Source organism: Dromiciops gliroides, chromosome 6 (assembly GCF_019393635.1).
Source record: "Dromiciops gliroides isolate mDroGli1 chromosome 6, mDroGli1.pri, whole genome shotgun sequence".
In the NCBI taxonomy this organism is placed as follows: Eukaryota; Metazoa; Chordata; class Mammalia; order Microbiotheria; family Microbiotheriidae; genus Dromiciops; species Dromiciops gliroides.
The window spans coordinates 136,899,925-136,925,052 of record NC_057866.1 but is presented as its reverse complement, the minus strand read 5'-3'; the positions used below and the strand labels follow the sequence as shown (position 1 = coordinate 136,925,052).

Below are 25,128 nucleotides of genomic sequence, written 5' to 3'. Positions count from 1 at the left end.
GCCAGTATTCTAAATCTAAAATCTATAATAATGACTAATATTTACAACATGCTTTAAGGTGTGCAAAGTGCCCTCATCGTAAATGTGTAAAGTGACTGGTGTACATATCTTTACCCTAATTTGACAGAAGGGAAAAGAGAGGTACCCTTTCAATATGTGTCAAAATAAAGTTTCTGAAATCCTTTTGGGCCCACATACAAGGCATCTTCTACAATGCCAAAGCTGCTTGTTTGCCTTTTATGAACATCCAAATAAATCATTAAGATGGGCAAACACACTTCTGGTTGTCCTATAGCTCAACTCTTGTCTACTTTTCCTATTATATGATGAGTAATAAACACAGAATTACCCCAGTGACCTAAAATTAGTGACTGGAAATTAGTTCAGAAATTAATACCATGGGAATTTGGAAAAAGTAGCATCATGGTGGAAAAAAGGAGATGATGTCTCTATCTGATGCACTGTAAATATTTAAAACAGGGTTTGTCAGATTGTTCAGAATCAGAGACTCATGGCTTAAATTTAACAATGTATTTTCAGGTAATTTTTTTGTTAACTTACTGCATAAACTAATGATTTATGTATTATTTAGTGTCATGTAATATCCCAGTAACTTCTATCCTTGTATCACATTTCACTGGAAGCTTTTAGAAAGTTTGGAATAGAGGTCCATTAAAAATTTTTCACAAATACCATCTTATTTCATATGTGACAAATGTATGTTGATTTATACTCTGATACCTTTTGAAAATAGTCTTTCTTCCTTCAGTGTTATAGAACAAATTCCAAACTCTAAAGTTGAAACAAATCTCATTAAGTTTTACCAATATCCCCAACTGCTTTTTTCAAATATTCAAATTTAGTGCTTTTGTGTGTGTGCATTCATGCGTGTGTAGGGTGGGGGGCATTACCCTCTTATAATTTCCTCTTTTTTCTGCATTTGCCTCTTCTCTTAACTTTCCAGATTTTGATTTTATACTAGAAATTCATCATCTCTTGATTAGCAGCATTTTTAGGTTGATGGAAGGAAGCTCCAGGGAGAAGCAAGAAGGAAAAGAAAATGGTACATGAATTCCTGGTGGAACAATAACAAGTAATAGTGAATGAGGCTTTACACTGAGGTCCTAACTTCTGGAGCAACATACTTTCCTCCCTGTAGGCCATGTTTCCGCCCTGGGAAAGTCAACTTTTGTCGATTGTCCCTAGAGTGACCGTCAGCTCCAAGTGTCATGTGAATTATCCCTAGATATATGATATACAAACTCCTCTGATCAGAGTCCCTCACATTGTGTTCCTGTAATGTCTCTTGCCTTTCTTCCCAAATTTTTGAAGGTAGAGACTGAGATTTACAGGGGTACAGATATACTTCTTCCCAGCACTTTCAATGGGACTATACCCTCTGCTTCTCTATACTGCAATTGAATTTAGCACAGGCATAGTTTTGCCATATTATGCTGTTGGATCAATTTTGAAGCATATTCTAGTTTAGAAGATGATAAGCTTCTTGAGGCTATGAAGTTTGAACATAGGATCATAGATTTAGAGCCTGAAGGGATCTTAGAAGCCATTTTGTCTATTTCTTTTAATTTTATAGGTGAGAAAAAATGAGACCCTGAAAGGTTATATCATTTGTTTAAGGAAACACAGCTGGTCACACAAGTATCACTAGCAGGATTCAAACCAAATCCTGCCAGGGTTCAAACGTTTTAATCTGTCCACACTTCCAGGCTGTATCTCACATTTAAGGCTTTGAATGAGTAGAGTAGGCCAGGTATAGAATAACTGAGAGATACATGCTCTCTAGTGGCACAGTGGGTAGAGTGCTAGATGTGTAGTTAGAAAGACCTGAGTTCAAATGTGGTCTCAGAAACAAGCCATGTGATGCTAGGTGTGTCATATTGCCTCTATTTGTCTCAGTTTCTTCAGTTGTAAAATGTATTAAACACACACTCTAACAAATGACAGTAGCCATAACATATGAGGCATCTTATAAATTTTATTTCTTCTCCTTTTTGCTTACGCACAGAACTTCAATTCCTCTTTTCTCAGTGACAAATCATAATTACTAATCTGGTGATCATTAGGGAATGTTATACTCTATGAAGGCAGCTTGTTCCACTTTTGGACAGGTCTTTTGTATGATAGCTTGCTCCTTGATACTATAGGGTTTAAAAAGAAACAACTTGAATATAATTTGTTCAATTAAATCAATGTGACCTTCCTTCCTTTTTCTTTCTCTATATAGTATGTGTATATATCTGGATAAATATATGTATTTCTATATTGATAGAGATTATCTTTCATCTATCAACAACATAATTGGAATAATAGAATATTACACTATTAGGTGTATTTTATAACATAGTTAACTCCATGACAACACTGTAATACCAAAAAATATAGCGGACTTTTAAATGTAGCAACATTTCTGAGAACAGTAATCATTTTACTTGGCTTGGTTAAGTGTGCATAGATTTATTCCTTAATTACATTTACTATTTGCACTACAGATTTCGGGTAATACCACAAAAAGTGTTATAAGCTTGGGAATAGTTTATTGCTATTTAATGTAAATTGTTTGCTAATTGTCTCCATAACAGCTTTCCAGAACAAAATGCAATGAGTTGAGCCATATTCTTATAGCTTCAGCTTAACCCAGAAATATACAGTCTCAAATTGTGACATAATTCCTATTTTTACAAAGTTTGAATCGCTTTGTAAAAGGCATGTGGAAAAAATAAACACTGAGGAAAATGACCTGTTTTTAGATTTTTGAAGCATGTTTTAAAATATTTACTTAAATTAGATTCCATCTTAGATCACTGAAATAATAACTTTTAAAATGCTTCTCTTTATAAGGAATAGCTAATCTAATACCAATTCTTAAAACATTAGGCAGAATTCCAGAAGCTATGAGAATAGTGACTTCTCTTCCATTCTTGTTTTGACATTCTTCTTTCTTTCTTTTTCAGTGAATTTGCTAGACTCACGCACAGTAATGGGGGACCTGGGATGGATTGCTTACCCCAAAAATGGGGTAAGTCTTTCAATATTTCTTTGTCCTGATAAGTAACAAATGACATGAATAGTTTCTATGTTAAGGTACATGTGATGATTTTAAACTTCCAGAAGAGAATTATTGTTAAGAGAAGTTAACAAAACAAAACAAAACAAAACAGAAAGCCAACCTATGTTTGGCAGGGTGGTGAATTTGGAGGAGAAGGTCTACTAAGGAAGCTCAGTGGCTTATTTATGCTTATATTTTTTTGTCATTTGTTATAAGAAGAATATTTTGATTCAGATTTTTAGTTCTAATTTGTAATGCTTTGTCAGGGGCTTGTTATGATTATCGGAAATGACAAGACATTTCCGAGGAATGCTATTGCTAAACTATTGGGATTAATTTATTGAAAAGTTGAAAATTTAATTGTTATATATCTATATCATATAGGAACTAAAAGATAAATTGAAATTATTTGTATATGAAAAAAGTTGAATCAAAGCCAAAGCCTGACTATTTTTTATTGATTACAATGGGGAACAGAACCATTTAGAACTTCCATGGTGTTCTACTGAGGGAAAACTTTTCTCAAGTCTAGCGCTAAATCACACTTAAAATTTCCTCTCTTGAGATTTGCTTGTGTCTCCACTGAGTATATTTGAAGAGCATGTTTGTCCTGAATGACTTTTAATAAACTATTCAGTTTTTTTTCCTTCCATTAAAGGAAAAACAAAACAAAACACCTGTCCTTCCCTACCTATTTGTTTGTCATCTTTATTTTTTTTTAAATTTTGGGGTAGTTTATTTACAAGTTAATTATTTTTTTTCAAATTTGCATTTTTATTTTTAAAACAATAATGCTGTGATAAGTTGAAAAAAAAGTTATGTTTTAAATTTATTTTGTCTAGTTGCAAAAAATCCAAAGGTGGAACGCTGCTACAAACACCAGAGACCATAAAGTTGTGAAACAGATGTACAATACTGATAGTATTTTGTAACCAAATGAACATCTGGGTTTTTTTTTAATTTAAGAGTTCAGATAAGTTTTATATTTTCCTTACTATAATAACTTGGGCATTTGGTGTTTTAACTTATCTCACTAACTGTTTGAGAATGGCTATTGTATCAAGGACAAGCATTATGATACATCATATGTTTGTAATGTGACTTGGTTGTCTTCTCTACCACTGTATTCCCGGGATGTCCAGGCCTTTACACTTACCTTGCAGATCAACTTCATTTTCCTTCATTAGAATGGGAGTCACTTGAGATCAGGTGCTGTCTTTTGTTACATATGTAGCCCAGTACTTAGCACAATGATTGTCATATTATAAGCAATCAATAATTGCTTTTACATTCAATCATTCAGAATAAAGGTATAAATAGGATCACAATCAAAAGTATTTTTAAAATATTTGACTTAAAGGCAGCGCCAAGATGCCAGAAGAAAGGCAGTGATTTTCCTGAGCTCTCCCCAAGACCTCTCCAAATACCTTCAAATAATACTATGGGATAATTCCTGGAGTAGCAGAACACACACATACACACAAAAGGACAAGGTGAAATCATTTTCCAGCCAAAGACAACTTAGAAGATTGGCAGGAAAGCTCTGTTGTACCATGGTGAGAATGGAGAGCCGCCTAGCACAGGCTGCACCAGAGCAGACCTAACATTAGCACAGATGTAGCCCCAGCAAACCAAGACTGGACCTCAGGAGCCTCTGAATCAGTGCTGCCAGCAATTGCTTCTGGAATTCAGTCCACAGACAGTAAGGGGTGAATCAACTGGCTAGAAGGAGATTACAGGGATCTCTTTGCCAGTCTTGAGTCAGGATTCTGTTGTTTTGCCCATACAGTCTTGGGTAGCAGTCCAAGGAAGGGACTGCACAAGCACACAAGAGCTTGCAGACACAGTGGAGCAGGATTCTGTTCAAAGTTCATGGTTCCAGGGCAGAGAAGCAGACTGTAGTTTAGGCCTGGAAAATGGTAGCTAGCTATATGTTGCCTTAAATCATTCTAGCCTGGAAGAACCAAGGACTTACAAATTCCTAGAGGTTGTAAGGGCTAAAATTCTAGCTATACCATCTAAAATCTAATGAGTGTTCGCCAATAAATTATAAGCTTTAGCAAGAGTATTTAAGTGTTTAAGTATTTATTACAGAGCATTAGGATCTGAGAGAAAGGTAAAAATCTAACTATTTCTAAGAGACACTATCATCTTACCCACCATGGCAAGGTCAGGAACCAAAAGAGACAGCACCACTCCACCCGCATCCACTTCCTACTTCGTGTCCTCCTCCCAGAAATGGGAGGCTCTTCAAATTGATTGGCTGGTAGTCTTGATAGACAGTACCCATTAGCAAACGTCACTTCCTGACACTAAGGACCTTGACCACATGGCTTGCCCTCAGAGGCCTTCTCCTCATGGCGGAGCTTTGCTACAGTAAGTCTCCAGCAGGTGGCGTCATTCCAATCATTACAGTCCCCCCTTTGTTTCTTCAAGAAACAGGGTGTTTCCTTGATGAAACAGTCAAAAATCAAAGAATATGATACCATATGCTAGCCAACAGTGTGTTAATAACAATATAGAACAGGGAGAGAGGAAAGTTTTGTCCAGAGGGGCAGCCCTTCATGAACCAGTGCTTTGACAATGGTCTTACAAAGGGAGAGCCTCTGCAGAGAGTACATGTTACAGATGGTATATATTATAACAGAAAGAAAAAAGAAAAAAAACCAACAACAACAAAGCAAAACTGTTCATTTAAAGTCTCTGAAAGTCTTTTCTCAGATGTCCTCTAGCTGTAGTCATGGAATGGAAGTCTTTTCAGGGGCTGATGTGTGGATGCTTGTAATCAGCTAGGAAAATTTCCTACAAAATTGAGCTTAACACAGCTTTAAAATAGCTTTGTCAATAATCAAATCAAACAATGAGAGTTCTCAAAAACATGTCTAAGGGAATTCAGAATCTTAGTTGTTATAGATGAAACATAAATTGAAACATTCTCTAAAACTGAATATTATTATAGTCCCCCCTTATAGAGGGTAAATTGAGAAGACAATTGCTGCGATATTAAATTTAAAAAATAATTTTTATCTTTGTTTCATCACTTTTTGCATCATCTGCCTAATTATCCTCATGCCATTATGAGAAATTTAAAAACCTAATATAATTGGTAACAGGTGTCAAGGCCAAATTCAACACTGTATTAATCATGACACCTGAGATAATTATGAGGGTTATCAGAAAAGAACTTAGAAATGATTGGATATGAGCATTCCCACACTTGAGCCATATATACTGCCCATGCAGTATGCCAGGCTTAAAATAGGTGGATAGAATATACATCAATGCTGCTGAACATATTGGAGGAAATTGAGTCAGACATAATCAGATGCATGGGATTAAAATGTCCATGGAATCGGGCATATAGGAGGGGGCATAGAAGCCAGGTGCAGAATGAGATGGGTGGGATATCAAAACTTCCAACCATCTGTACAATATTGTGGGGAAAAAATTAAACCAAGAGAAACCAACCTCAACATTTGTCAAAAGCCATTCCCTTGGCCATACCTTGACTTCATGCATGTCTCCCCTCACGTGAACAGTTCAATGTCTCCTCTTGCATGTACTCCTCTTGTGATTGGATGGCATCTGATAACTCAGAATGAAGGCAATTAATGTCTTAAATGATAAGTTCCCATAATCTAAGTCTCATATGATTTAAAAAATTGAGGATAATAAATGATCGCAAAAAATGTGAATTTACATTGACTCAGAATATAATATACAATTATGCAATGATTTCAAATAATACCCCTTTATTTTACTAAGTATATATAATTACTTTTGTGAAAAATCAGAAAATATTTGAATACTAGTTAAAACACAACACAATATTAAAGAAAACATTTTTTTGAAAAAGAAAATGTTTACAAATGTTTCCCTCTTTATTTTGAACATACTTATCAAAAATAATACTTCTAGAATCAATTTACACTTGCCATGGCAATCAATTTGCCAGGAAAATGCTTTATAGAATTTGATCAAATAATAAGTTGTGAGAAAAAAATAACAAATACAAACAACTCAGAATATGGGAGCACAATATGCCTAGAATTAACATGGTATTATGAAATAAAAACCATCTTGCATTGTTTCAAAATAGGGATAGATGAATGAATAGAAGAAAATACACATGAAAGAATAAAAGACAATGAAATTCAAACTAGGGAAATCTAAATGAATATGAACTTAACATTAATAAGAGTATTACAAAATATAAACTTGATCACATGACTATAAAAACTTTTACAAATATCCTCCTTTTTTAAAAACTAAGTATAAAACACAATCTCAAAAGCATGATAATTTCTATGAAAATAAACCCATACCATTAATTTTAAAATGTAGATGTAATAGTATAGAAATCCTATGTAACCTCTGAACTAACATTATTTCTCTGAATGAATTTAGTACACTTCTGATTCCACTGTCTAAAATCCCCAATACTCATACCAATACCTTGCTGCTTACTTCTACATTCCTGCAAAATATGTACCCTTCCATAGCAAAAGGAGTGGAGTATTGAACTATGATGATGAGGCTTGTCTTGTACATCTGTATTCAGCTTTAGTGTCGCTTGTTTTTTGACCCCTTTATATTGTCTGTCAGTCCTTTCATAATACTAATGCTTCATAAGGTTACTAATTAAAGACAAAAGCAGATTAACAAAATTATGAAGAAAATGATCATATCTGGAATTTAAAGAGTTTTTTGAGTAAGAATCACAGCGAGGCTGGGGAAGGGCTGAGCCTGACTGAGTAGAAATAGGTGGATTAGACCTTGTGACCTCCCAGAAAGGAAAATCAAGGGGCTTGGCCATGGGAAGTGGCACCAGAGGAGGTGGGGTCCCAAGAGGAGGGGATGGGACCATCTCTGCCACATGGTGCACAGCTCAGGAATCAAACCCAGGTCTGGTTTCCCCTTCTCCTGCTTCTAGGGGATTAAAGGCTTCTAGAGAAGCCTCCAGGCATGCAAAATTAGAGCAAAAATTAGTGTTAGAACTTGGAAAAGCTGCAGGAATCAGAGGTTTCTCTGAAAAAGCATGGTTGGGAGAGGGGGGGATATTTATATTCCCTTTCGTGAGCACCTTGCTGGCTTTTCTAACAAAAATTAAAAGAGAAAATCCACAAAAACAAAGCATTAACATGATCTTATCCCCCATTTGTCTGGTTAAACAGAGTAAAATCAGAAATAGGGTATTTAGGGAGTTGAAAAAAGCCATTTGAAAATTTAAAGGGAAAACAGCTGGTACTTAGCAGTTTAAAGGTACAGGGTAGGGGAAATTTCTTACCCAACCGGAAGATCAGAAGACTGAGGTTCAGCTTTCTTCTTTGTGGTCAGCCATCTGTAAGGGCTAAAATTCTAGCTATACCATCTAAAATCTAAATCTAATGAGTGGTCGCCAATAAATTATAAGCTTTAGCAGGAGTATTTAAGTGTTTAAGTATTTATTACAGAGCATTAGAATCAGAGAGAAAGGTAAAAATCTAACTATTTCTAAGAGACACTATCATCTTACCCACCATGGCAAGGTCAAGAACCAAAAGAGACAGCACCCCTCCACCCGCATCCACTTCCTACTTCTTGTCCTTCTCCTAGAAATGGGAGTCTCTTCAAATTGATTGGCTGGTAGCCTAGATAGACAGTACCCATAAGCAAACATCACTTCCTGTCGCTAAGGACCATGACCAGGTGGCTTGCCCTCAGAGGCCTTCCAGCAGGTGGCATCATTCCAATCGTTACAAGGTATCACAGAGAATAGCTGGTCCACCCCCCTTGAAGCTTAGGACAGTATGCCCTCCACCTTGGAATTAGTGCCCCACTTTTTAAAGTCAAGAAATAGGCTGGGAAAATGAGTAAATAGAAAAAAAAATGCTGACCATAGAAAGTTTCTATGGTTAAAAGGAAGATCAAAATACACCCTCTGAAGAAGATAACAAAGTCAAAGGTCCTATATACAAACCTTCCAAGAAAAATATGAATTGGTCTCAGGCCAAAGAAAGGTTCAAAAAGGACTTTGAACATAAAGTAAGAGAAGTAGAGGAAAAAATGGAAAGAGAAATGAGTGATGCAAGAAAATCATGAAAAAAAATCAACAGCTTAGTAAAGGAGACAGACACACATAAAAAATACTGAAGAAATTAACACCTTAAAAAAAAACAGACTAGGCCAAATGGTAAAAAAGGTACAAAAAGCCAATGAGGAAAAGAATGTCTTGAAAAGCTGAATTGGCCAAATGGAAAAGGAGGTAGAAAAGCTCCCTGAAGAAAATAATTGCTAAAAAATTAGGATTGAGTAAATAGAAGCTAATGACTTTATGAGAAATCAATAAACAATAAAAACCAAAAGAATTAAAAAAATCAAAGGCAATGTGAAATATCTCATTAGAAAACAACTGACTTGGAAAATAGATCCAGTAGAGATCATTTGAAATTTATTGTACTACCTGAAAGTCATGATCAAAATAACAGTTTAGACATCATCTTCCAAGAGACTGTCAGGAAAAATTTCCCTGATTATTCTACAACCAGATGGTAAAATAGAAATTGAAAGAATCCACCTATCACCTCCTGAAAGAGATCCCAAAATGAAAACCTCCAGGAATATTATAGCCAAATTCCAGAGCTCTCAAATCAAGGAGAAAATATTACAAGTAGCCCAAAACAATTCAAGCATTGTTGAGCCACTATCAGGATAACACAATATCTAGCAGCTTCTACACTGAAGGATGGAAAGGCTTGGAATATGGTATTATGGAAGGCAAAAGAACTGGGATTACAACCAACAATTACCTACCCAGCAAAACTGAGTGTATTCCTTCAGGTAAAAAAATGGGAATTCAGTGAAAGAGAGAGGACTTTCAGGCATTCTTGCTGAAAAAAATCTGAGCTAAATTGAAAATTTGTCTTTTAAATACAAGATCCTAGAGAAGCATAAAACGGTAAAAAGGAAAAAGAAATCATAAGCAACATTAAAAGGTTGACGTGTTTACATTCTTAAATGGGAAGATTATATATGTACTTCATAAGAACTTTCTCATTATTAAGGCAGATGAATGGAGTATATTTAGACAGAGGGCACAGGTATGAGTTGAATATAAAGGGATGATTCTTTAAAAAAATAAATTAAGGGTTTCATGGAATGAACTGGGAGAAAGGGAAAGGGAGGGGTGGAATGGGGTAAAGTATTACATAAAAGAAACAAGAAAAATATTATCTAATGGAGGAGAAGATGGCAACCACACATTAGACTTTTAGTCACACATTTAGATTTTAAACATAACACATGTAATTTGGGGAAAAATAAAATTCTAAATAAACAAATTAAAAATATATTTGGCTTAAGAGGAAAATGCATTGGTCAATTTAAAATAGTTAAATTGTGTCTCAGTTTACTAAATTACATTGTAGGTGACAGTAACAAAGTTGGCCAGAAACCTTGTCTTTTTTATTAATACTGACTGGTAAAGTCTTCTGCTGTTTTGAAAGTCAAGGTCATCTAATGATCTAGCAAACATAGTTACTTTTAATAGCCATGTATCTTTGCTGCAAAATAAAAGCAACAACAACAAAAAATAATCTGGAGTCAAGAAGACTGGGGCTTAAGACTTAACTCTAATCTTTCCAAGCTGTGTGATCTTGAAGAGGAATTCATCCTTCATTCTATTTTACAACTCTATAGTTTTGATATAATTAAGGTAGGGGCTCCCTTTAGCAGTGCAAATAGGGAGCTATTCATAGTGTTACCAAGGTCACTAGGAGACTGATTCATTTGCCCAGAGTCACACACACAGTCAGTGAGAAATTTGAAGTAGCTGTCCTCTGAAGTTCTCCCCAGCTTTAAAACTAAGTTTTCAGGTTAAAGCTCTATTGAATTCCATAACTGCTTTTTGACCATTAAAAAGGGTTTTTATGGCAATATTTAAATAGCAAAAACATGCCACCTAAATATATGATATAAAAATAGGACTTTACATTTCCATAGATGCTTATGGGTTACAAAGTTTTTTAATCAGAGCAATCTTATGTGATAGTATAATTATTATTAGTCCTGTGATACAGATAATGACTTTCTGTTAGACCTTTATTCAAGGCCTTTGAAGCATTGTAGGAAGTACCAGAGATAATATTCCATTTATGTAATATTTGAGAACAAAAATGAGGTATCACTGTAGAGCATTAACAGAGTGGAATAAAGCTAATGTATTTTATACTTGAGGTCATTCAAATTAATACCTGCAAAGTATAGCAATTTTTTTTTCTAAATAGGATTTAGTCTGCCTCCGTCTTATATTGTATTATAATAATGAAACATTTCATTTTCTAATTGACTTCCAGGGGAATGTGGGGTAGATAAAATTCCAGTTCACTTGATAATATAGTTTTACAGTAGCTTTAGAAATACAAGAAAACATTTTTCTTTAATATATCAAGACTATACTTTGATATCTCTTTATTTAGTACTGATTGATAACTAATTGTGAAGGGACACCTTTGGCCTTCAAATTTTATATAAAATTTATAGTCAAAATAAGCAAATTTAGGGAAATAATTTGAAGAAAGGTTAGCTGAGGAATTTTCTTGAAAATGATAACTATTAACATAGTCAAATATGCAGCACATTTGTAATAGATAATATTCATATTAGTGATCATTGTAATTAAAAATGCAGAGGACAGGGGCAGCTAGGTGGTACAGTGGATAAAGCACTGGCCCTGGATTCAGGAGCACCTGAGTTCAAATCTGGCCTTAGGTACTTGACACTTACTAGCTGTGTGATGCTGGGCAAGTCACTTAACCCTCCTAGTCCCATGAAAAAAAAAATACAGAGGACAGACATGTGCTCTATTCCTTACTTTTCCATCTAAATAGGTGACTGATCTCAATAAATTCCTTGATTTCTCTGTTCTTTATTTTTTACTGTAAAATGAGGGAGCTACTCTATATTGTCTCTGAGGTTCCTTGTCGCTCTAAAGTCAATGTAATTCTATGAAGTTCTTTTGTATGTATAATTGGATACTTCAGGGAAGAAACAACTGTCCTGTATATATTGAAAACAGCAACAAAAACAAGTTCAGTAGGTGACAATGCTTAGAAAGCTTATTACATATGATTGTAGACAAGTGAAAAAGTTAAAAAATGTGCATTGATTCAATTTACTCTGATTTAATGCAATTCAATAAGAATTCTTTAAGTAGCTACTAAATCTCAGGACTTATGCTAGACATAGGGCCTTCAAAAACAAACAAACTAAAAAACAGCTCTGCCTTTGAGGAGTTTCTATTCTCATGAGGAGAATCAATAGGAATACAGTAAGGAAAATACAACATATTAAACTCAAATTCATTGAGGATGGTAGTGGTAGCAATTTGTGGAATCTAGAAAGGTTTTGTGTCAGAGATGTTAATTAAGCTGGGACTTGAAGAAACACAGATGATGAGGGATAACATTCCAAGTATGAACTGCATTGTGGGTCGAGGTTGGTGATGAAATATCATATGCAGTGATAAATCATTGTGCCAATTTGTCTTCAATACCTAGGTAAGTAATTCATAAATTTGCCTTCCCTTTTTATATGTTGAAATATATAAGGCAGAAGGGAGTTTCACACTGTTCAGTGATATTGTATCTGATCATGTTGCTTTCTATGTAAATGTAAATGGCTGAAAAGACCAAGGTCAGAAAAAATTGTAACTTTGCTTTATTCATACATATGAGATGTTTTCTTAATTTTCTCTAGCAAGCTGGGGTTTGGAGGGTCTGTTGCTCTTCTGCCATTTAGATTTACAATTGGACTAATTCCTTTAAAAAAAATCACAGTTACTTTATTTCATTCCCTCCCCCCCCCCACATTGTCCCATACCAAGCTGGCTTCCTTTCCTTATTGTTTCCCTGAAATTGGACTATACCTCATCATTTGAAGTTCAGCTTTGGTGTATCTTTTCAAGCATTCCCCTTGATTATGTTTTCTTATAGTTACCATCCCTCCTCTTTGCCTCATGGTTTAACCACATAGCAGCTGTTTGGACAATCCTCCTCTTGTCCATACTATACATGTCTCTATTACACTGCTCTGTTTTTCTGCATTGGTCTTTTGTTTCTGTTTTTAAGCTTTTTTTCTAGAAGCTTAAAATTCTGGGATTTCATAGCTAGATTAGCTCTGAAAGATAATGCATTGCAGGCCTCGATTTTTCTAGGTGAGGTAACTGAGGCACATATAAATTGAATGATATGCTCATTATTACTTTGCAAGTCAGTACGAGAACTCTGAGCTTAAAATCCAGTGCCTTGTTGTTTCTCTCTTGACATTTAATATTAGGTTAAATATGTGATATTGATGCCTATTACTAAAGCATAATTACATAACCACAAGATCTGCATTCTGAACTGAAGTAACGAGTATATTAAAATTCATATGTTTTTGAAAATAGTTTTATTTTATTTGCAGTTCCAAATTTTTTCCTTCTACCTCCCCCTTTTTCTATATATTGAAAAATCAAGAAAAATAAATTCCATTACAAATATTTATAGTCAAGCAAAGGAATTCCTACTTTGGCTATATAGAAAAAAATGAAAAAAAGGATAGGAAGCTGAAGGATAGGGCTGAAGAAACAAAAATAAATCTGCTTCACTCTGTATTTTAAATCTATTGATTCTCTACTTGGAGTTTGATAACATTTTCAGAAAGGTGGCTGATCAGTTCACATCACCTTACTTTTTCTTTGAGCAGCTTCCATGTTGTGAAATCCATTGTGGGAGCCCTTACATGGTGACCTTTTGAATGATCTAGGGTGTATTTTTGTGAACTTTGGTCCCCATATTCCCCAGACATTTTATATTTCTCTGTTAGTTATCTGGTTTCCTGTTCTAGCCAAATTGAGGGGGAGATATTCCTACTTTGTATTGTTGATTTATTGGCATAATCCATGTGATGTTTTATTTATTTGCCTTTAAAAGAAACATGAATGGCCTATGCTTAGGTAGCAGTTTACACTAGTTCAATATATGAGAGAATGTCAATAGATTTGTAAGATAATTTGCTTCTGTGCACCATACAATTTTTACATTGACTTCTTTTAAAAGAAAATTTAGTTAGTTACTTGGTTCTTAAATTATCGTATATAAGGTTAGGGTTTTGATAGTTTAGCAATTGTATTTTAATATAATTGATTATGTAATCATTGTATTTTTTTATGCATTTAAAAACCTTCAGAAGAGGAATTCATAGATTTCACTAGACTCCCAATGAGGTCCATGGGACAAATGGAAACATTATGATCCCTTGCTTTAGTACAATGGACATAGATGCTAATGAGTAGGGTTCAAGCTTTTGGTTCAAGTACACTTAATTGATCTTTTTTTTTTTTTTTTGGTGAGGCAATTGGGGTTAAGTGACTTGCCCAGGGTCATACATCTAGTAAGTGTTAAGTGTCTGAGGTGGGATTTGAACTCAGGTACTCCTTAATCCGGGGCCTGTGCTCTATCCACTGCGCCACCTAGCTACCCCTCACTTAATTGATCTCTAAGGACATGAATCATGTTTTATTCTTTTCATGCCCATTGCTTCATACAGTCCCTGACCTTAGTAAGTGCTTAATCTATGCTTTTAGGTTGATTGTGTGAAATTATCACACTTTATTCCCAGAGGTTAGTTGTAGTTTTTTAATGGGTAAATGTGTCTAATGATATGTCACCTACAGAATAGTGCTGCTGTAACCATCCATTCCTAATGCATCTGATCAAAAAAACATTTCTTATTAACAACCAACTATGAGCTGGTGATACAAAAACAGAATGAAAAATAGTCACTGTCATAGAGGAGTTTAAATGGTTGGTTTGGGGATGAGATGGTTACCTGAACACTGAGAAAGGGGAAGAATTGGGAGGATACACTAAAGTACAACTTCAAATGATATGGCACAGTCAAAGTTCTAGGAAACAACAAAGAGAGAGACCAGCTTCATATGTGGCAATCAGAAAAAAAAACAAACAAAAAAACCAAAAAAAACAAACCTCAGTTTGTTTTAGGATGGCATTGATAAAACTTCAATGTAATAGTCAATAAAGCAATAGGTTTTCCAAACATTAGCCTGCAAATAAAATCAAATAGAGTCTTGGTCATGTAAAATGTGGGAAGAAACTCACTTCATTGGTCTTCTCAGACATAAATTCACATAATTGGCAATACCATATGTACTATATCATTGAACAATTTTGTCATTCCCTTGACTCAGCAGGTTCTCACATCTATATTAGATAATGTCTGCAGAATGGAAGCACAATTAGCTTTACAAATGCATTTTCTTTTTAGCAATATATACATGAGATGCAGCTATGCAGTATAGCACAAGATCGTGCAAATATAAGATAATTTGACCAGCAATCATCTAAATACATCATATTATTTTATTTTGAAATTAACAACCATCAAATAAAATGAATATTTCCATTTACATCGAGCAGAAAATAGAATTATATATAAAACAGCTAAATTGTCTTATGCACTACTTTATATCTTTTTAAATATTTAACTAATGCAATATGTATTCATATTGAAGGTATTCAACTTATCCATCATTTGAATGTCAAAAGTACATTGTTTCTAATCCAAATTCTAGTCTAATTTTAAACAAACTTTGTGCAAAATCATAATGTTATACATTAATCAACATTAAGGGTTAAGATATTCATAAGTTATCAATCTATCCCCAAATGATGAAAATCATATCCCATAGATTCATGACCATCATTGCAATTTAAAATATTACACCTTATATAATTTCCTTGTGTACCAATGGAATGCAAGTCACTCTACTCACAAAGTAAGTTTTAAAATAGATAATTCCTACATTAAAATTCCACTTAAAAATACATGTAAGGATATAATATATATATATATATATATGTGTATTCATATATCTATATTAAATATACTCATATATAATATCTATCATCTATCTATATATCTATTATCTATCTATCCATTCATCTATCCATCCCACCTACCCACCTAACCATCCATCCATCCATCTATCATCTATCATCTATTATCTATTTATCTATCCTTTTATTCCCAGTCTGTCAGAAAAAAGCCCTGGCAATGCATCTGGCTCCTATATCACATCAGGAATAACCTAAAACTTTATCAATAGTCAACATATAAACATAAATGCTCTTGGTTTTGGGGATGTGTTAAACATTTACTCTCTGAGTTGTTTCCACTGGAATATTTTTTGGAATATATTAATATTTTTTTAGAACCTTCAATGCTGCTCTTTTTTCCATGTTTTGTTGTAAATGATCCCAAGTCATCCTTGCCTACTTGATTTCGGTGTATGTAGTCTTTTCCCCATTGATTTCTCTGTTTCCAGCAGCACACACTGGGAAACCCTGCCTAGGTCCTCTGAGTATTAGCTAAGAGCTGTGTTTGACAAGCTCTGTTTTTATTTTTGCCTTTTCCTTTTAGACTCAGAGGAGTAACTGTGCAGTGGAAACTGTTTCTTATAGTTGTGTAAGAGGGTGCTTGGACTATTCATTATCCTTTACTCATCATTGCTAGAAAATTGGCATGTTAAATCATATTTTATTTCAAGTGGTGAAAATATATTTTACTAGTTTGGTAAGGGCTTTATTAATTGGGCATTTGAGTGGGATATATTTTACTTTGTTTACAGATGAATATGCTATCAATCTTACTTTTCTTTTACATTGTGGCATTTTTCTAATTTCTTCATTTAGGATAGATGGTATATATGTCTATGTTTGAAGTTAAAAATAACTAAGATTTAGATTAGTCAGCATGGTTTATGAATACATTAATAGTGCTCTGTGCAGATTTGACTGCAGCCAGAAAGGTTTGTAGTAAATTCTCTTCTTCATTTCTTGATTCTTCAGGGCTGCATGGCATGTTGTCCCAGAAGCTATAAAACAAAGGCAAGGCATGGGGAAGAAGTAAGCATCTGGGCACCGCTGGATAGTTTTACTTAGTTCTGATCATAAAGGACATTTCCAGATACTTATATTCCTGTGGCTTAGTTTTTAAGGAAGAGGAGCCAAGGATAAAGTGAAGGAATGAGGCCCATACTGAGCGTGAGAAGGATAATAAAGATTAAAGTAATGCTGAAGTCTGTAAAAAGAAGCCATTAGTGGATATAGAAAAGCTCTTTATTTGGTCAGTGATGGAAAGAAAACAATTCTAAGGGGAGCAAATATTATTCTGTAGGATGTTAATGTCACAGTAATGAAGAGCCCAGAACACTCCAAAGCCGTTTTCTATTAGACATTTTAAAGCAAAACAAAACAAAAAAAGAAGAAAAAAGTACATACCACATGTTCCTTAAGATAATCAAAATAAATAATTCAGCAAATTTGGTATATCTGTTAACCATACATGAAGGCAAAATATGGTATTTGAATTTCCCCAAATGTAAACTTGTTTTTTAAAATCAGTTCATCAAGAGCTAAAACTGTCTGATTCCCTGTGAAAAAAGTGATTTATTTGGTCCTCAGGACAGGCAAATATTTTTGAATGAAGTAGCAGCAAAAATCATAGTCTGTTACTGCAGAATAGTGATAAGACATAAATCCATTAATTCCCTATTCACTATGTAAACTACTTTGATAATTTTGTAAAAGCTACTCTCTTTGACAAGGTCTCCTAATATTTTTACTATGAGATTACAAAAAGAAAGAACAATATTGATGACATTATTAGCATTATAGTATTTTTTTAAAGATCTCAAAGTACTTCTTACCCATTGGTATTGTCACTCTTGTGACATTATATTCAAAACAAATCTATTTTTCAAAAACTCCTGCAGACTGAATTGTCTGCATTTGGGTTATAAAAGTATACCAAGAAAAATGATATTAAATCCTAATATTTCATAAATATGTGACAATAAATCTTTTCCAAAGCATTTTTATCATAGTGATCCTGTGAGGTAGGTAGTACAATAGTTACCATATTCATTTTTCACATAGGAAATTCAAAGACCAAAAGAACTCATTTCCTTGAGTTTACCTAGGTGCATAGAAGTAGAGAAGTACAGAATTAGGTCTTTGTATTCCAAGTTTTAAGGCTAGTGTTCTTTTTTTAACATAATATTGATGTTGATATCCTCTTGAACATATTGTTTCATGTATTTCTTATATTAATTGGAAAGTTCTAAAATACATGTAGTGCAATGTGCCATTTAAAGTATGTGTGTGTGTGTTTACAAATATTACTGATGGACCACTGTCCAATCTCTGCTTGACTAAACATTTAAAGTTATATAGAACTTATCACTTTGCTTGGAAATCCATTCCATTGCAGAACTGTTTATTTTGGTAGACAATTATAATATTGAACCAAAATCTATCTTTTTATAACTTCCAAGATTGCTACCATTTCTCTTCTCTGTGACAATATATGATGAGCTCATGTCCTTTTCTATAGAATTGCATAGAATTTGGGCATTGCAAGAGATTTTAACAGTAAACTAGCCCAACCCATACCCCAAAGGAATACTCACTATGACAATTCTTACAAGTGGTAATCCACTCCCTTTTTGAAGGCCCATGAAGAGAGGGAAACAAATACCTTTTCATGTATTTGAAGATAGTCATTATGTAGACCCTGAATCTTCTCTTCTTTACACTAAACATCATTAGTTTCTTCAACTGATAGTCCTTTGGAATGTAATTGAGGTTCTGTCCCATACTGGTCGCCATACTTGGTATAATTTCTACATTATCAATATGCTTCTTAGATTTGGGTGGCAAAAGCCAAATATAAAACTCCAAATATGATTTAACCAGAATGGAGAAAAACTGTTTCCTTTTTATTTTCTTGAAAGCCATGCTTCTTTTAATTCATCCCATATCACACTATTAAATAATGTTGAGGTGAGAGTTCAATAAAACTACTTCATCTATTTCATGTAAATTGCTATCTAACCATGCTTCTTCCATCTTGTACTTGAGACATTTGCTTCTTTGACCCCAAGTATAAAACTTCATATTTATCCCTATTAAATTTTATCATGTTAGTTTCAAGCCAATGTTTCAGGCTAGCAGGATGGTGTTTTTGTTTTTGTTTTGTTTTGTTTTTTTATGAGACAGTTATCAAATACACTCATTTTCCTTATCAACTTTATGCTATTTGCAAATTTGACAAGTATACCATATTATCCCTCAAATTGAATCATTGATATAATTGTTAAGTAGCAGAGGAACAAGCACAGAACTTGGGATACTCTACTGGAGAAGTTCTAAATAACATTGAATATTTTATGAATATTTTGTGACTGGTCATTCATACAGTTCTAAATATTTATCATGCTATCTTCTTACTCAATGGTATCACAGTCAATTAATCCAGCAAATCATACTTAAAGATCCCTGTAGGACACATAGTGACTTGATACTATTTGTTATTGTATTTTATTTATTTTGTTAAATATTTTATTATTTTATTATTATATATTATACATTGTATAACATTATGTTATATTTTAATCTGGTTCAACCACACTCAAGAGTGTTATGGGTCACATGAGGCCAGTAGGTTGCATGTTTGATTCCTCTGCTTCAACATATATCCGTCTTTTCTAAAAGATATGAGTGATAACTTATCAGATCCTATGATATAGTTCCAAAAGCAAACTGGTGAGATAGAGGATTAAATTATATTACTTCTTCTTTTAAAATGTGAGATTTGGAAGATTTTTACCAGAAGGTCCTAGTTGCTTTCACACTATTCCCTCAAGGCTAAGTTCAACAATAAGTAGGAGCTTAACTCTCCTAAAATGTATTTTCCTGCATTGGCTCTCTCTGGCATTCTCTCCACCAAAAGAGATTTCATTTTTCCCTTTAGACTTGGGGAAGGGCAGCTAGGTGGCACAGTGGATAGAGCACTGACCCTGGAGTCAGGAGGACCTGAGTTCAAATTTGGCCTCAGACGCTTGACACTTACTAGCTGTGTGACCCTTGGGTAAGTCACCTAACCCCACTTGCCTCACCGGAAAAAAAAGAAAAAGACTTGGGAGTATTGAGTAAGTAGTCTTAAACCTGTTCTTTTTTTTCAGGGCAATGAGGGTGAAGTGACTTGCCCAGGGTCACACAGCTAGTAAGTGTCAAGTGTCTGAGGCTGGAATTCAGGTCCTCCTGAATCCAGAGCCAGTGATTTATTCATTGCATCACCTAGCTGCCTCCTTAGTCCATTTCTTAATGTTTATTTCCTATTTCTAGTGACTCTTTGGGTGATCAATGGAAATTATGTCTCTTTCCAACTGAAGTTGCATAACATTATAAAATATTTATGTCTATAAATATGAGATATGACAAAGTAGTTCAATTCAGTCTGGTTGGGATAAGATCAATATTTACCAACACCACTAATCCCCATCTCCCCAACATAGTTAGAAAAAGGCAGAAAGCCAGGACTTCACTGACTCCGAAGAGGGGCAAGACTTAAGCTGTAACTCCTTTGATGTAATTTCCTGGTCATTTCTGGCTGCGTTTATATGACATATTGGTTACCCAGAGACATAAAAAAGAAGCAGAAGGGATAGGGCCCTCCTGACTTAGTGGATGGCTGAAGACCACCTGGATCACTTTATACTGAATTGCTGAACAGATGGGTTCCTATATGAAGATGGAGGGGAGGGCATTTAGGGAGAATGTCATTTGTTGAAATCAAGTGCTATTGTAGCCTTGTTGCACATCTTTACTATATTGGGCCAAATTAATCTCTTTTTGTTAACCATTCAATGACTTCCAAGTGCCTAAATGAAACTCACACTATAAGGGTGTTGCTGTCAGCTGTATGCCTAAAAAATTATGTGATTTTTTTTTTTACTTCCATTGACCCATTTTTATACTAAAAAAACCTTTATATGTTTTTTGGTCCAGGACTTTTCCATTGCTGAGGCAAACTAGATTTATTCTGACCAACACATCATCAAAATATATTATAATGTCTTGAGATCTAAACATTATACTTCTGTAATTGGACCTCACATTGCTTTAAAAACGCAGCTTTGGCACAGTGGTTACAGAACTGGCTTTAGCATCAAGGACACAGCTCAATTCCTGCCTCTTTCAATGATAACCATGTGACTCTGGATTAGTTACTTAACATTTTAATGCCTTCCCCCTCCTCAATTGTCTAAGGTAATAATAACAAGAATGCAACTACTACTAGTTGTAGCATTTGTATAACAACTGCCATGTTCCAAGTGCTGTTCTAAATACTTTTAATAAAAATCACCTTTTGATCCTCATAAAATCCCTTCAGATATTATTATATCTGTTTTTCAGTTGAGGAAACTGAGGAAAACATAGGTTAAATGACTTATAAAAGGTCACACAGTAAGTAGTATCAAAGGCTGAATTTAAACTCATATCTTCCTGCCTTCTAGGGTCATTTCTCTTTACATTGGCCAACATAGCTATAAATTATGTCACATTAGCCATTATACATTGATAGAGAGAGATTCCTTCCTGGGTTTTCTGTATACCCGTAAAATCAGAAATGTATCATCCCCTTCCCAAATATATGCAATGTATCTGGAAAAGGAAAGTATTATTTTGAAGCCTTCATTATCAGCTGATTTCCCAATAACAGGTCAGTGCAATATGGAGGAAACACGGAGTAGTTCCTAATTCCCTATGTGCTATCATATTGATATTCATCCTATTTCTGAGTTCTCACTGCAGAACAATAGATAATTCAGCTTTTAGGCCCCATTTCTTAGGTTTTCACCTTTCTCATCTACAATGGAAATTCTTGTGTTCCTCTCTATAATTTCGTTTTCCTTTATATAATTATAGCTCATGTCTACACCTACTTGTAAGGTGTAGGCATTATCTTAATAATATCCTATTAGCTCATTCTTCCCTTGGAGTTTGAGAAAAATCACCCTGGTGATTGCTGACCTGGTAACGAAAGTCCCAGTGCTGTTCTTGAAGTCAGATCTCTTGCATAGGATCAAGATATTAAAAACAAAACAAGAAAAGAGCTAAGAAATATCTGGAACAGAAGTTGAGTTGGAAGGTTATCTCCTATTCTGTATTAGGTTATATGTATGTTTTCTAAAATAATTGCTACCACTGTACTTTATAAATTAATTGCTTGCTATTACACCAGTTTTGGTAGTAAGCATTTATTATTAATTAATATTATATATCACTAAAGTATTGACCATGTGTTTCCCTAACTTCTCATGGTCTCTTCATGTCTATATTGTCCTAAGAGGAAGAGCCTACACCAAGACAGAGCATTCAGGGCCAAAAGAGATGGCAAAGTGAAGGGAAAGAGTGTGACCCTGCTTGTGGCCAAGGGTTTTATGGTCTTTAGATAGAGGGGGGTCATTATACATTTATCAAAGCTAATTGGTTAGTATCATTCAATTCCATTGGTTGACATAACTTGAGTGTGGTCTAAATTAAAATAAACCCTACTGAAGACATAAGGGAAGAGTATGCAAAAGACTAGTATCTAGGTGTGATTTAATCCCATCAGTTCACTGAGCTAGACAAAAGAATCAATCTCCATTTCTTTTATGCCCTTGGATTTGTCCCAAGCAAAAGCTGAACTTTCTGGAGTGGGGGAAGGGTGGGGGGCAGCTGGAGAAGAAAGAACTGAAAATGATCTTTGGGTCCCTCCCCCAGAAATCCATTCCCAAGAAATAATTTTTTAAAATAGATGTATTTTATCATTTTCAAGTTACATGTAAGGATAGTTTTCAGGATTGGTTTTCATAGGATTTTTAATTCCAAATTTTTCTTCCACTTTCCCGTCCCTTCCTCCTCCCTATGATGGAAAACAATCTGATATAGGCTATATATGTACAATTATATTAAACATATTTCTGCATTAGTCATCTTGTGAAAGAAGAATCAGAGCACAAGGGAAAAATCTCAAAAAAGAAGGGAAAAAAACCAGCCCCAAAGTAGAAACAGTATGATTCAATCTGCATTCATAATCCACCGTTCTTTTTTCTGGATGTTAGAACATTTTCTATCCTGAGTTCTTTGAAACAGTTTTGGATCATTGCACTGCTGAGAAGAGCCAAATCTATCACAGATGTTCATTGCATAGTGTGGCTGTTACTGTGTACAGTGTTCTCCTAGTTCTGCTCCTCTCAGTCAGCATCAGTTCATGTAATTCCTTCCAGGTTTCTCTGAACTCCTCCCGCTCATTGTTTCTTGCAGCACAATAGTATTCCATTACATTCATATACCACAACTTGTTTAGCCATTGCCCAATTGATGGACATTCCCTCGATTTCCAGAAATCCATTATTAATAATTATTTTCTCACTTATGGAATATTATCCCATTATCTCAGTATATTTAAATTTTATTTTGGAAATATTATTGTTTTTTTTTTCCATATCTCAACATGTTTAGTAAATGCACTCTAGGTTGGATATTAGTATTGTTGTTCTTGTTGTTCTTGCTGTTGTGGTTGTTTGGTCCCTAACTTTCATTGGTATAAAAAATTGCCAGCTCTTGTACAGATCAGCAATTCATCTGAAACTTATAGCATTAGAGTATTGTCTGTAGCAGGGAGAGGTTCACTATCTTTGGTCACACAGAATATGTGTCAGAGGATACACTTGAATCCAGATCTTCTGAGTTGCAAGACAAGCCCTTCATTTCCCTATGTCATGTTGCCTAGTTCAATTACATTTCTTAAAATTGAATTTAGGCTCATCAATTAAAAAGATGTACAGACACTTAATTAATTTTAGACAGTGCTCTCAACATTCTCCTCAACCCTAAACAATTTAGGATAGGACAGTTGCCAAGGCATGCTGCAGAATATATCATTTTAAGTACAATATGAATTGTGGGGCGTGCAAAGCTCTCTTAGTTGATTATAACATGCAAATTTGCCATAAGCCCATAAATCATAGTCACTGCTGTGATTATAAATTATTACAATAATACAAGATTACTCAGTTTGTGTGTCACAAATCCTCCTAGACGGTACAATTAAAGACATAACCACAAGTATAATCCTTCAAGATAAAGTCACTTCATTAAACAAACTCCTTCTGGTTTACTGTTTGCTTTATTCTGATTCCGGATTGAATAACTGAATTTTTTTGTATAATTAACTTTAATGATGGTAGTGCTGCTTTTTGTCTTCCTTATCAATCTGGAACTTGATACCATGTCTTTCAGAAATATAGATCAAGATTATGGTGATAATAATGGAAAACCATGATAATTTTAAGATTGGTATCAAGAAAATCTTTGATTAGCAGAGAGCGAATAAAGCCATTAGTAGATGGAAAGTTTAAGATTAGATTAAGAAAATAATTAACAATTAGTTGTATGATATGTTCTCATATATACATGCACATACACACATATACATATATGCATGTATATATGTGTATATGCATGCATATATGTATATATATATGAACATATCATACAATGAAATGTTAAGTATTTTCTTAACCTTAAACTTTTCATTTATTAATAGATTTATTTCCTCTCTGGCAAATCAAAGATTTTCTTGATAACAGTCTTAAATTTATCATGGTTTACCTTGATTATCACCATAATCTTACAAACATGTATTTATTTCAATGACTATCATCATTAGTCTTGGATTAGTATAGATGCTATATAAGATTGGAAATAGTGATGGACACTAGAGACATTATGGAGATAGAACTAAGAACACTTGGCATCTGATAGAATATGAGGATTGTGAAAGAGATCAGAATCAAAGGTAACTTCAAGGTCGTGAATCCTGGGAGACTACTTCATCAGAAACAGAGAATTTTAAAGAAGGTATTTTGGGAGGATAAATATAATTTCTCATCTTGGGTATATAATAATCAGAGATTGGTTATACATTTACAATTATCTAAAACATTATAATATTAGTTATTTTGTATAAGAAGACTCTTATAAATGAAAAAAATGAAAAAAAGAAAGTGAAAAATATGCTTCAGTCTATGTTCAATCAATATCAGTTCTTTATTTGGAGGTGGATAGTATACTTCATCATTAGTCCTTTGGGATTGTCTTGGATAATTGTATTACTGAGCATGGTTA

The 25,128-nt window shown here is 34.2% G+C and overlaps 1 protein-coding gene across 10 annotated transcripts in view; it reads left to right on the top strand.

Annotated features, from left to right (window-relative positions):
- Window positions 1–25,128, top strand: part of EPHA5 (EPH receptor A5) — a 522,081-nt gene that overhangs the window by 28,546 nt on the left and 468,407 nt on the right. For all 10 annotated transcript variants that reach the window (XM_043970528.1, XM_043970532.1, XM_043970530.1 and 7 more), the window contains exon 2: window positions 2,973–3,037. In XM_043970528.1, coding sequence (XP_043826463.1) covers window positions 2,973–3,037 — 65 coding nt within the window. The remainder of the gene's footprint in view (window positions 1–2,972; window positions 3,038–25,128) is intronic.